The sequence below is a fragment of the Cervus canadensis genome, chromosome 26 (assembly GCF_019320065.1).
Source record: "Cervus canadensis isolate Bull #8, Minnesota chromosome 26, ASM1932006v1, whole genome shotgun sequence".
In the NCBI taxonomy this organism is placed as follows: Eukaryota; Metazoa; Chordata; class Mammalia; order Artiodactyla; family Cervidae; genus Cervus; species Cervus canadensis.
The window spans coordinates 45879931-45894863 of record NC_057411.1 but is presented as its reverse complement, the minus strand read 5'-3'; the positions used below and the strand labels follow the sequence as shown (position 1 = coordinate 45894863).

Below are 14933 nucleotides of genomic sequence, written 5' to 3'. Positions count from 1 at the left end.
TTACACAAAGAATAGGTACAGTTGAAGTGGCTACATCCAAGGAACAGAAATCAGAAGTAGAGAAGAATGAAGAAAGACTTCTATTTTTTCCTTCTATAAACCTTATGGCACTATTTTACCTTGTAATCTATGTACATATGTTTTTTAAACTAACTTTTTGAAAGTTAACAAGGTTAGAGAGAAGGTAACTATTTGAATATCTCAAATATCTTATGTTTATATATTTAAAAAGAAAAAATGACAAAAATTATATACCAAAAATATTAAACATGGTTATTTTAGCTTGTGGAATTATTGATAATTTAAAAACTTTTTTCCCCAAGTTTTTCCAAATTTCCTTTAATGAATACACACTACTTTTTTGAAATAAGGAAAACATTTAAAAGAATAATGTCCTATATCTTGCAGGAAAACCTTTCATTAGAGATTCTCAGATACTTTTCAAATACTATATGCTGCTAAAATTCATAGGCCCAGTTATCCCATGTATTTGTTTTATCACTTCAGGTTCTATATAAAAAATATTCTTTCTGCTTTTATTTTCAATTTAAAAATAAGGGCTGTAAGCCCATATTTAAAGTTCTAGGGTAGATGTTTTGCGTGAGTAATAAACTTTTAATAACTACACATATGCTTTGAATAAATGTGAGTTTTAAGAAAATTCATTGTCATTTCTGTGCAATAGTTTTTAGTTTTTAGAAAAGAAACTGTAATCTTATGTAAGTCAACTCATTTAGCTGACTACTTAAAGATGCTTGGAAGAAATAAAAACTCAAAATATTGTTGCTAAGACTGGTTCCAAATAGAAAAAGGAATATGTCAAGGCTGTATATTGTCACCCTGCTTATTTAACTTATTTGCAGAGTACATCATGAGAAATGCTGGGCTGGAGGAAGCACAAGCTGGAATCAAGATTTCTGGGAGAAATATCAATAACCTCAGATATGCAGATGACACCACCCTTATAGCAGAAAGTGAAGATCTAAAGAGCCTCTTGATGAAAGTGAAAGAGGAGAGTGAAAAAGTTGGCTTAAAGCTCAACATTCAGAAAACTAAGATCATGGCATCCGGTCCCATCACTTCATGGCAGACAGATGGGGAAATGGTGGAAACAGTGGCTGACTATTTTTCTGGGCTCCAAAATCATTGCAGATGGGATTGCAGCCACGAAATTAAGACGCTTACTCCTTGGAAGTAAAGTTATGACCAACCTAGACAGCATATTAAAAAGCAGAGACATTACTTTGCCAACAAAGGTCCGTCTAGTCAAGGCTATGGTTTTTCCAGCGGTCATGTGCGGATGTGAGAGCTGGACTATAAAGAAAGCTGAGCACCAAAGAATTGATGCTTTTGAACTGTGGTGTTGGAGAAGACTCTTGAGAGTCCCTTGGACTGCAAGGAGATCCAACCAGTCCATCCTAAAGGAGATCAGTCCTGGGTGTTCATTGGAAGGACTGATGTTGAATCTGAAACTCCAATACTCTGGCCACCTGATGCAAAGAGCTGACTCATGTGAAAAGACCCTGGTGCTGGGAAAGACTGAGGGCAGGAGGAGAAGGGGACGACAGAGGATGAGATGGTTGGATGGCATCATCAACTCGATGGATGTGGGTTTGGGTGGACTCTGGGAGTTGGTGACGGACAGGGAGGCCTGGCGTGCTACAATTCATGAGGTCTCAAAGAGTCGGACACCACTGAGCGACTGAACTGAAATTAAAGTTTAAAATCTCTATCCAAGATATCGTATTTCAAATGAATCTTCTACAACAAGAACTTTTACAATCACACTTTCAAAATTTCCTTTTCAATCTGCAGGTAACACTGACAACAGAAGTTCTACTCTAATAAATTGTACCCTTAAAATGAACTAAATTCTGAGTAGTTGGGGGTAAAGGTATCAAGTATATCACAACAGTGATCACCTCTTAAAATCAGAACACATTTAATAAAGTGTATATGGCTTCTATATAATTTAGTCCAAAGATAATTATTCTTTTCCTCTTTATCAAAGGCCAGTGACCTACAGGAAAAAGAACACAAAATCAATGAAGTAAAAGGGAAAGAATGTGTAAATTCTACTTACTCCTTTTTAAAATAAAAAGAAACATTTTACTTAAAAACTGAAAGCATACATAGCAATCTATTATCTTGTTTTGGAAAACATTCTAATAAAATGATTTTCATCTATACTATTTTTCGGCACATGTGAAAATTTTGACTTCAAGCAACACAGGTGGCTGAAGAAAAGCAAAATGGTTCTGGGAAATACATGACTATCAGAGTTACTAATAAGTGAGGGCAGTTTAAGAGGAGGAAGGTAACTATACTTTGGCATGGATATTGCTGGTATCAGTTTTATTTTTCACTCTGCTCTATTTTAATAAATACCATTCAAATTTTTTAAACTTCTTATAGATTTCTTTGATCTTGTTCTATTAGAGGAGAGTTTCTCAAAAGTGTACTCTTCACATAACCTGCCATGCCTAATTTCTAGGAGCAGGGCCCTGAAAGCTACATGTTAAACATGCTCTCCAACTCTGAGAACCTCTGTCCAGCTTAGAAGTAATAATTTTTTTTAATTATGAAATTTGATTGGTTTAAGATTTTTTTTAATATGGAAAAATTTTAAAGTCTTTTTTGAATTTATTACAATATTCCTTCTGCTTTATGTTTGGGTTTTTTCAGTCACAAGGCAGGTGGGATCTTGGCCCCCCAACCAGAAATCGAACCCACACTTCCTGCACTGGAAGGTGAAGTCTCAACTGCTGGACAACCAGGCAAGGTGCTAGAAGCTCTTAAGCTCAAAAATGTAAGTTCTCACACCAGACTTTTAGAAATTGATACAAGTTACTTTGTGACTCTGTACTTCAATTTTAAACTGTGGCTTCACCTGATGAGTACAATGTGATAGCTACTGATGTGCTCAGATGCTGAGTCGTGTCCCACTCTTTGCGACCCCATGGACTGTAGCCCACAAGGCTCCTCTGTCCATGGGATTTCCCAGGCAAGAATACTGGAGTGGGCTACCATTTCCTCCTCAAGGGGAATCTCCCTGGCCCAGGGATTGAACCTGGGTCTCTCACATCTCCTGCACTGGCAGAGTTCCACAGAACAGCAAGGAGAGAGAAGAAAGTCTTCTTAAGTGAACAATGCAAAGAAACAGAGGAAAACAATAGAATGGGAAAGACTGGCAATCTCTTCAAGAAAATTGGAAATACCAAGGGAACATTTCATGCAAGGACGGGCACAATAAAAGACAGAAATGGCAAGGACCCATCAAAAGTAAAAGATATTAAGAAGATGTGGCAAGAATACACAGAAGAACTATAAAAAAAAGGTCTTAATGACCGAGGTAATCACAATGGTGTGATCACTCACCTACAGCCAAACATCCTGGAACGTGAAGTCAAGTGGGCCTTAGGAAGCATTACTACCAACAGTGCTAGTGGAGGTGACAGAATTCCAGCTGAGCTATTTAAAATCCTAAAAGATGATGCTGTTACACTCAATATGTCAGCAGATTTGTAAAACTCAGCAGTGGCCACAGGACTGGAAAAAATCAATTTTCACTCCAATCTCAAAGAAGGGTACTGTCAAAGAATGTCCAAACTAACACAATTGAACTTATTTCACATGCTAGCAAGGTAATGTTCAAATTCCATCAAGCTAGGCTCCAGCAGTACATGAACTGAGAAATTTCAGATGTACAAGCTGGATTTAGAAAAAACAGAGGAACCAGAAATCAAATTGCCAAAATTCACTGGATCACAGAGAAAGCAACAGAATTCCGGGAGAACATCTACTTCTGCTTCGCTGTCTACGCCAAAGCCTTTGACTGTATGGATCACAACAAACTGTGGAAAATTCTTAAAAAGATGGGAAGACCAGACCACCTGACCTGCCTCCTGAGAAACCTGTATGCAGGTCAAGAAGCAACAGTAAGAACCAGACATGGAATAACAGATTGGTTCCAAATCGGGCAAGGAGTCCATCAAGGCTGTATACTGTCACCTGCTTATTTAACTTCTATGCAGAGTGCATCATGCGGAATGTTAGGTGGGATGAATTACAAGCTGGAATTAAGACTGCAGGGAGAAATATCTACAACCTCAGATATGCAGATGATATCCCTCTAATGGCAGAAAGTGAAGAGGAACTAAAGAGCCTCTTGATGAGGATGAAAGAGGAGAGTGAAAAAGATGACTTAAAACTCAGCACTCAAAATACCAAGATCATGGCATCCAGACTCGTAACTTCATGGCAAATAGAAGGGGCAAAGTGGAAACTGTGGCAGATTTTATTTTCCTGGGCTGCAAAATCACTGAGGATAGTGACTGCAGCCATGAAATTAAAAGATGCTTGCTCCTTGGAAGGAAAGCCATGACAAATCGAGACAGCATATTAAGGGGAACACATGTAAATCCATGGCTGATTTATGTCAATGTATGGCAAAAACCACTACAATACTGTAAAGTAATTAGACTCCAACTAATAAAAATAAATGAAGAAAAAATAAAAAGCAGAGGCATCATTTTGCCAGCAAAGGTCTGAATAGTCAAAGCTATGGCTTTTCCAGAAGTCATGTATGGAGGTGAGAGGTGGACCATAAAGAAGGCTGAGAGCTGAAGAATTGGTGCTTTTAAGCTATGGTGTTGGAGAAGACTCTTGAGAGTCCCTTGGACTGCAATGACATCAAACCAGTCAATCCTAAAGCAAATCAGTCCTGAAAATTCATTGGAAGGACTGATGCTGAAGCTCCAAAACTTTGGCTACCTGATAAGAACAGACTCACAGGAAAAGACCCTGCTGCTGGAAAAGACTGAGGGCAGGAGAAGAGGGCGACAGAGAATGAGATGTTGGATGGCATCACTGACTCAATGGACATGAGTTTGAGCAAACTCTGGGAGATAGTGAAGGACAGGGAAGCCTGTCCCTGGACAGGACCATGGACTGCAGAGTGGGATAGGCCTTAGTAACTGAGCAACAACTTCCATTGTATACTAAGGTAAGTGAGGAGAATATCAGAGGGAAAAGAAATGTCTTGAAAAGAGGCAAGAATTTAGTTGATACCACCAGGACCACTTAGCATTTATAGAAGTCATTCCTTATTTCCTCAAGGATTATTTTCCTTAAAATAAGCAGAGATTTTTTTCTTCAGGACTTTAGCAATCAAGAAATAAAAATGATGCTACGATATACGAAAGCACAGTAAAGAAAAACATTTTAAAGGCATTCACTTCTAAAAATATGTCAATATTGAAAAATCATGCTCTAAATCCTTTTTCTTGAATTCCCCTTAATAGTTCAGAGAACATTAGTAAAGGCATTGTGATTTGCTGACACAGAACCTCCTAAGACTGCTAAATAAACTACATTTCTTCCTGCTGTTCTCAAATAATCTTTTATGTGCGTAAATTTTTTGTTTGCCCTTATGATTTGGAGGAGGGGCAGGCAATTTGGGGTAAAAATGCTTACACAGTAAGACCTTTTTTGTAAACTGCTGAGGGCAGAGAGGGGAGAGAGATTAACAATAATCACTGACTTGTTCTTTTGTTTAAAGGGGAATGAATTGACCCACACATACAGAAAAAAGATCACAGATTATTTAACATAGGTATGCAAACACAAAATTGCAAAATCACAAAACTTTACTTGGCACAGCATGATTTACTTTAACCATTAAAAGAATTCATAATTGTCCTTCCTATGAAAAGGAAAATATTTGTCAAAAATTAAGACAGTCACCAGAAAATGGATGTTCATGAGGAGAAGTCACTGCAGAATAAATAAAACAGAGCCGTCAGTGCCACTCGTACTACAGAAACGTAAAACAGTGTGTTAGTGTTCACAGCCCAGAGCAAAGACTCCCCCGCCCTCAGAGGACTGGCTGAGCAGCGTCACACCCAGTCACCGTCAGGCAGCCCCAAACAGCTATGCCAGGACAAGTCTGCTGTCAGTTCCTCAGCTATGACAAGCTCTTGAACACAACCTGCTCCACATCTACCTTAGGTACCTCCACTTATTACCTCCAAACACTTCATAGCCTCCCCTCCATAGTATTCTAATCCTTACCGTTATGTGTACATAATCGAGCCCACCAGGTTCCTCTGTCCATGGGATTTCCCAGGCAAGAATACTGGAGTGGGTTGCCATTTCCTCCTCCAAGGGACCTTCCCTATCCAGGGATCAAATCCGAGCTTCCAATGTCTCCTGCACTGGCAGGCGGATTGCTCTTCACCACTGGGCCACCTGGGAAGCCCTACTGCATGTTTATACTATGTTATACTAATGTGTTATATGTATCTATGCATATCACACATGTAACTAGAAGGTCTCTCTTCCTCTTCGGCTGTACATTCCACAAGAACAGAGACCGTGTCTGTTTCACATAACACACAGCGGGCTCTTGGATACTGCCTAGTACAAAAGTAAGCACACTTTCTGGAATAGAATGCATCCAGGGTTTCACCTATGGCTGTCAGCACTTCACATCCTCAGAGCCGTGACAAGACCATTCCCCCTGCCATGCTAGACTAGAAAGACCTTAACAGTAAACAATGGAGGTTCTCTACTGACCTGTAAAAACCACCAGGCTTGCATTCTGGACTAAAGTAGGGGCAGGAGGGTCCTTCCGTCAGTCTAATCAGTCAACAGTCACGCCAGTAACTGGCCATGGACTTTTTTGGATTCCAGAGGGCTGCCAGATTGCTTTTCTGTCTACCAACATAAACTCTTACCTGACGCAGTTTTTCTTTTCCTTTAGAACAGCAGAACCCAATGCAAATTTTGTTTCTGCCTTTCATCTCTGTGGAAGGCAGCCTCCATGACTGCCTCTGCTGCTCTTTGCCTCCCAGGACTCACAGCTCTTGGGCAACAGACTCCGCCGAGCTGAGCAGGGTGATCTACATGGCTAGTATGCTGTCAGGAAATGATGGCATGAGACTACTGAAGCTAAATCCTAGAAAACACTGGGGCACCTGCTTCGAGCTTTATCATTTGCTCTAGGGGTGGCGGGGGCCACACTTGGAGGACAGTTTGGCAGTCCTGAGCAGAGGTCTGTGATGAACTGTGTTCTGCCAACAGCTTGCGCCAACTTGCCAGCCACATAAGTAAGTCATCTTGGAAAAGGATCCCCCTGCCTTAGTCAGACCTTCAGATGACTGCCGCCTCACTGCTCTCCTAACTGCTACCTCCTAAGATCCTCGCCAGAACTAACCTACTCAAGAGCTTCCGAGTTCTAAACCACAGAAACTGCAGGTGATAATAAAGGTTCATTGTAGCTTCAGGCTACTAAATTTGGGAGTAATTTTTTATGCAGCAGTGTATAACTAATACAATCTTTCACCACTCAAGTTTGCACAGAAAATTTTCAAGAAACTGTCACCACTTACACAAAGGGAAATAAGAAATTCATTTTTATTTTCAGTTTTTCATTTACCCCACAAGTCTCACCTCTCTGTTCATTAGATTCCATAAGGAAGACATAGCAACTGGTTGGGTTATTGAAAAATATTTTAGAAGGATAAAATAAGATTCATTCTGCTTTTTTAGAGAAAAGAATTTTCATATGCTAAGTAGAGAACAGAACTTTCTGAAGGTGATGAAAAGATGAGATACGAGAGATAGGACAGAGGCTGAAATGATGCCCTAAAGATCAGGAATGGAAAGGAGGTGAAATAAATTCAGAGACTGGTTTCTTCTGTATGTCACAACCTTGCTTTCCTAAATTTTTACTGAGGCCCAGCCCCAAGAAAATGTGTAATGATCAGTGTGTGGGGGTAAGATACCCAGGGTGACAAATCCCAGGAGGTGAGAAAATTTGTACTAGTAATAAAAGAAAAAACTAGGTGACAGCACTTGGATATCAAGATAATCTTAGAAAGATGCATGTGTGTGGGTGTGCTAAGTCGCTTCAGTTGTAGCCAACTCTGCAATTTCATGGACTGCAGCTCATCAGGCTCCTCTGTCCATGGGATTCTCCAGGCAAGAATACTGGAGTGGGTGGCCATTCCCTTTTCCAAGGGCTCTTCCTGATCCAAGATAGAACCTGCGTCTCTTACATCTCATGCATTGGCAGGTGAGTTCTTTACCACTAGGGTCATCTGGGAAGCTCCAATTTTAGAAAGGTATATGATGGCAATTTGGCAAAAGTACCAGTCTTATTTCTCAATTCTATGGAGAAGCATGCTCAAATGCTTTCTTTTGTTTTCTTCTCTATTCCCTGACATAAAAAATGTGGAACATAAAATGTTCCAATTAGAAACAGAGATGTGTTACCATGATTCCTAAAGGTGGTTAATGAGCCTTTTTTTCCCCTAACAGAAGAATTCTGAATTCATTTGAGTATTTCAATTATTGATATTAAATTCCTTTTAGCCTCATACTGCTTATTTTCTTTTTCAAAGTCTTCTTTCTAGTCTTTCAAAGTCTTTTTCCTTCCCCTTTTATTATAAAATAGGCTAGAAAAACAGAAAAACTGGGATAATTAATAGTGAGTATATAATCAATGTTTTCTCTTAACATAGTCAAAGGGCTTCTTTAAGGAAGACTGGGAGAAACAATGATGAAAAAAAAGTTTTAATTATCCACTGGTTACAGTTAATATTGACTTTATCAATATTAGAATTTCTAAGCATTTTCTTTCTATAGAAGGCAATGAAATCAACAGAGAGAAGGTCTTCATAATCATAAGCTGCTTGCCAGCTTCTATTCTTAAACAGTGGATCCAGGGAAAATGTCCCTGGAACTGTTGGAGTAACTGGGCTAAAAAACAAAACAAAACAAAACAAGACCTCAAATACTCAAAAAGCTAGGCTGAATTTGGTTAGAGGCAATTTCCCTCAGAAAAAAAAATAATAATAATAATCAAAGTAAAACTATCTTAATTAGTTTGTGAAGAGAATTAGCATCGTTACACATCATCGACAATTACCAAAATCCCCAGAGCTTCTCAAAGTCCTCACCAACAAAGGAAACAGAAAGATAAGAAACTCCTTTACAAGCAAAACCCAGAGGCAGAACAAAAAGTGTTGAGATAGCTGGTCAGTACTGCCAGCTCAGCCAGAGCCATCGCCTTGCTGCCAACTCTTGAGTTCCAGAGTTTTTAGGCTGACTCTTACAAGGAAATCCTCGGCTTTACAGAATTAAAAAGAGAACGGTTTGAAAGACCCTGAGCCAGAACCAACCAGTTAAAGTGTCCCTGATTCCTGCCTGGCCCACAAAACTGTGTAAGGTAATAAATGTTTATTGTTGTCTGAAGCTGCTAAGTTTGGGGACTATTCATTATGCAGCAACAGACACTAATATTTCTCATGACTCAAGTTCACACAGTTTGCTAGATTCTCATCAATAATATAAAAGGTAAGAATATATTTTGTATGAATAAATATAATCATTAACGTGTAACATGCAGACAAATGAAAACAAGTTTGTTAACACAATTTCTTCAGTTACAATTAACTATAACTGTGATAAGGCTGACAGTATAACCTTACGTGCGCTGATTCTTTTACCTAATTTGCCCTAACTTTTATGAATAGCTTCTTCACCTCAAAACCCTTTCAAGTCCCTACAACATGACAGCAGGAAGGAAAATGAGAAAGGAAGTTAACTTATGACAATTTTAGGCTGGAATTACTGCAAACTGCAAATGCAAGTATTCTAAGAAAGTTTTTTTTCTTTTTTAATATTTCTGTATTTGAAAGAATTCTAGAATAGTGACTATAATGCCTTCAGAGCCATTCTTCATCCTTGGGTGAACTGAGTTATCTCTAAAAAGTGGCTTTTTCTTAAATAACAAGTCAAGAAATTTAGGTTTTTCCATCTCTCTCTACAAATCAGCATAAAGTTAAAGCAGCTACCAAGGTAAAAATATGATCTTTCATAAAAATAAAGATTCTTGTTAACAAATTTAGAATTTTATAGATGAGACAGGTGTTACTTAGTGCTCATTTTCATATGAGAAATGGTAAGGTAAGCAGACAAAATGCTGGACGACATAAGAAAATAAAAAAGTCACCTACCCTTAAGAGGATCATGCTCTGCTCTCATAATATCAATGAGGGAATTTTCCAGAGAGTGCATATTCAAACTGTCATACATTCTACTTCGATCCTGGAAGAGAAGGAAAACAAAAAAGAATATAGTCTACACAAATTGTTTCAAAAAGTGATGATTAATGTACTATCTCTTACATAAATTAGGACATTTGACTAATATAATATTACTAGTCAGTTTGCAACCCAAGACAGTATCAATAGCTAAGGATATCCTGAGCTTAATATCTCTTGTACTGGAGAACAACAGATTTCATACATTTATCTCCAAAATCACATATCAAAAGTATCTTAATCAGCAGTATTAATGCAATAGAGTAAAAACAATTTCTGTTGTTATCATTCTCAACTTATAAATATTTCTGAAATCTTATACACACAGAAAGCATTTTCAGTTGTTATTTAGCTTTTAAACTTTTCACATATATATAGGAATTTGGACACTGGCCCTTGAAAAATAAATATTTGGGGTGAAAAGGCTCCATAATGCACCATACTTTAAACATCAAACATTGTATGCTATCTAATAGTCAGAATTTCATAAAAGAATGCATAAGCATCTTAAACAGTAAAAATTAAAAGCATGAAATACCAATTTCAGAACAAAGACAAACATCAAGAATAATCCTAACATATTGATCTCTGCACTTCCAAATCTCCTCTTCCCTCTACCCACTGTTGCAAAAAATGAAAGCAGGGGAGAAAAAGGTGAAAGGATTTTCACCGCAGCAAATTTCCTATATCATCTCAGAATAAAGTCTTTTGTGTAGTTGGAAGTTTTGTTTGCTGAATGTCAAACTCCTCAACTTGCTTACTACAAGGAATCTGATTCTGTAATGCTCATGAATTTATATTGTATTCTGTTCAAAATACATTCAATAAACTTGAACAAATATACACAGGGAGCCACCACAGCAAGCCCTGGCCTGTGCCCCCTAATTGCCAAGCAGTCTGTTCCCAAATTATGTCCATGTTAGTCCCACTCATTTAGGTTTAAGTGTGTACCCTATCTGGTGCTTATGTGTTGTATGTAAATGAGGAGAAGGTTGAGCAGGCAGGTCATTTCCAACTCTCAAAGAATGATGAACACAGAAAAAGGAAAGGAAGAACCAGAAAAGTTGGGGAAAAAAGTCTCCACAGAAATCAGAATGAGGCTTAACCAAGGTCCCTGAGCTTCAAGGACCATGCCATCTGTGAGATGATGTAATACTCTGTATGGACATGTATATGTGATTGTTTCCTGAAAAGGTTTATGGCTTTCCTTAGTTTTCCAAAGGAGTCCACAATCCAGAGAAGATCCAGAACCACTCTTTTAGAAAGTCGAGGAAATACATAAGAAGCTTTTCTGAGAGTATGTTGACTTTTTTTAATTCTCCTCTGATGTTTCAATGAGGGTTGCAGGCTTTTTTTTTTTTTTTTTTTTTGCAGAGACGGGGGGAAGGAGGGGGCAGGCAGATCACCACTGCAGACTAAACAAGTCACTGTCAGAGAATTTGAAACTGCAAAGCAACAGTGAATGATGGAAAGAATACTAGACCTGGAGGATCCTGCTGGAGCTTCATCAGTAGCTACATTAGCACCCCTTACTTAGTTTAACTTAGACTCCGTAGATGTCACACACCCACCAGTAATAGGTGTTCCCTAGAACAATGACCTTGACTGGGGATGGAGGCACAGTCGCTTTAACAACGACTCTCACACTTAAGCATGCTTCAGAAACATGTGGAAGCCTTGTCAGACATATAAGTTGCTGGGACTCGTCAACTGATTCAATAGGTCTGGAGTGGCCTCTGAGAATTTTATTTCCAGTAAGTACCCAGCTGATCCCGAGACTGCTGGTCCAAAGACCACACTTTAAGAAGCATTGTGCTTCTTAACCTGAAGCTACTTAACCTTTTTAGGCTTTGTTCCATCTTCGAAAAAATAAAATAATCGCATCAAACTAGATGATCTCTAAAGTCCACTTTAAAAATAATAGAAATAATGGAAAAGCAAAAGACTCACAGTAGTATATAATAAATAAAACTGGAATACAGAAAAACTCGGGCAGAAATGACATGCAATTTTTGTAATCTATCCAATTAAGTCCATCTTTTGTGCTTCTACTGTATGAGGTCATAACTAATTTGTTGGTTTTCCTGCATCTGTCAATGAATTTCTAAGTTAATCAGGGGTAGGGACCTGCTAATTATGGAATATAGCTATCTCTCAAATGTTTGTTGAATGAACAGTACTTTATTTTTACCATAAAAACTTTGCAAAAGTTTAAGTTGAGCTCAGTGAGGGCAAAGACTGCACTTTTAGGTGGTAATTACAAAGGACTGCAAATCTTCTGAGAATCCTCCATGGACTAGGTACTCAAAACGTTAAGTAACTAAACTGAGACATGTATCAAGTAATAATGTGACCTTGCTGTCTGTCGACTTGAGAATTTCCAACCACACAATGGAAGATTAAATATTATATTCAAAGTTCCAAAATGTATTTAAAATATGGAATTTAAAAAGTAAACTGGCATGACAAAAATTGTTCATGTAATTAAACAAACAAATCTTTAAAAAAGTATGCTATATCAAAGGGTTCTAAGATGGAATACAACATAGACACTTTATAGTCTATTGATCTTAAATTCTTACAAAGAAATGTATTATGGTTCAGGGCTATTTTCTCAGGCTTATGTTTTCTGAACAGAATCAGACCATGCCCTGTCTTCAGCCAACCTATGAACTTAATTAATGGTGACTGCTGCTGCTAAGTCACTTCAGTTGTGTCCAACTCTGTGCGACCCCACAGACGTCAGCCCACCAGGATCCCCCATCCCTGGGCTTCTCCAGGCAAGAACACTGGAGTGGGTTGCCATTTCCTTCTCCAACACAGGAAAGTGAAAAGTGAAAGTGAAGTCACTCAGTCGTGTCCAACTCTTAGTGACCCCATGGACCGCAGCCTACCAGGCTCCTCTGTCCATGGGATTTTCCAGGCAAGAGTACTGGAGTGGGGTGCCATTGCCTTCTCCGTAATGGTGACTAATACCACCCAAATTTGAATTTCCCATACAACTTTTGTTTATGTATTTATTTGGCCAGCCTCTACTTCCATTCCAAGGAGTATGAACTTGCTTTAGAGCACAACAAAATTAATGCAGAATCCTATACATACTGTAAATGGGCCATGGATAATATTTAAGGTATGAAGAGAAAATATATAAGCAAGTTATTCAATAAATGTATCAACTCTGGCAACTCTTATTTTTAAAATAAAAAAAGCCACATGGATTAGCAGCTTTAGCTTTAATGCCTATATCCAACTGAAACAGTGAGATGCCGACTTATAAAGTCCCTTATTTTCCTTTGCATATCAAGTCTTTCATCATGAAACAAACTCCTATTTCAGAAAAGAAAACAGCAAGCTATTTTAAAACTATTAACTTAGTTATACTTTATTAAGCATCAGCTGCAGCCCACATGATTTTTAAATCACCAAATACAAAATAGCCTTGAGCAGACAAAGAGCTCATGACCTCGCAAAAGTTACTTTCTGGGTAATGGAACCTGGAGGTTATTCACATTAAAAAAAAAAATACAGATAATTCCATTAAGTAAAGTGTGGGGATTAAAATATAACTTCTGGAAAAAAAAAAACCAGAAACATATCTGATTAAAAGTCAAATACTCATGCATTCTTCAGGAATAGGGACATTGGAACAAATTGTGTTCATGTAAACTCCCATTGGTTCAAAAGCTAAATGGAAATCCTGAATCCATTTTAAAGTTACCATAAACACAGGAATACTGATTATCATAAAAAGATGGGGAATCACAGCAATGTAATTTACATTTATTACTACATGGTTATTTAAAAACAGCCAATACATTTCACAAAAGAAAGAATCTACCAGAAAAAGTTTATCCAAATCTACTGCAGAAATATGAAAGCTATGTGGCAAAGAACCAACTAAATGGGCTTTCAGAAACTGAGATTACAGTATCCCACAACAATGAACAGGCAAAAATTAGAACACAGTGGTAAAAAAAAAACTACTATCTCTTATATTCTAATAGTTTGCTTTAAATACAGACATTTTGCCACAAAGACTTATGGAAGCAACAACGAACTCCTAGAAAGACAGAAAGAACAAAGTCATTCTAACTTTAAAAAGGATGACCTGGGAAAGATTATAAACACTGAAAGGTAACTAATGAGGTCAACAGTGACGTTAAAATACAACAAAAGGAACTTGAACTTAGTTAAATGGGAACTTTTTTATGGGATGTTGTATTTTTGCTTTGACATAATCAAAACCCTATTTATTTCAAAAGAAGTGGGTAAGTAGAAGCTTTTCCTTTTGGCGATGATGTATTCTCCCTATGAAAAAAGAGGCAGATTACAGAAAGTCCACCAGGCTCCTCTGTCCATGGGATTCTCCAGGCAAGAATACTGGAGTGGGTTGCCATGCCCTCTTCCGGGGATCTTTCCAATCCAGGGGTTGAACCTGGGTCTCCAGCACTGCAGACAGGTTCTTCACCATCTGAGCTACCAGAGAAGCCCATAGAAAAACTCCATAACATCATATGTAAAGTTATATCAGATGGCTCGGGCATATATTCTTCTGCCTAAGTAGAAAGATCAGCTTTTGCTGTATTTCTGTGCTTAGTTCTCCTGATTACACTCTGCCACTGCACTTACTGACCGAGCAGCAGGTACTGTGCTGCTCTGCCTCAGTACGCAATGCAGCTCTCCACCTCATAGGCTCCCACCCGAGTTTCTGCTTGCTCCACACAGAGATATCCCTTATTCATCCAACCGGACTTTCATCTTCTCAAAAGCAAAGAACAGTATCTCCCCGGACATATCTCCAGGGTAAAGTACTACTGCATATAC

The 14933-nt window shown here is 38.3% G+C and overlaps 1 protein-coding gene across 6 annotated transcripts in view; it reads right to left on the bottom strand.

The window, feature by feature from the left end:
* Window positions 1-14933, bottom strand: part of CPEB2 (cytoplasmic polyadenylation element binding protein 2) — a 73163-nt gene that overhangs the window by 48739 nt on the left and 9491 nt on the right. For all 6 annotated transcript variants that reach the window (XM_043447646.1, XM_043447648.1, XM_043447647.1 and 3 more), the window contains one exon: window positions 10023-10113. In XM_043447646.1, the coding sequence (XP_043303581.1) occupies window positions 10023-10113 (91 nt within the window). The remainder of the gene's footprint in view (window positions 1-10022; window positions 10114-14933) is intronic.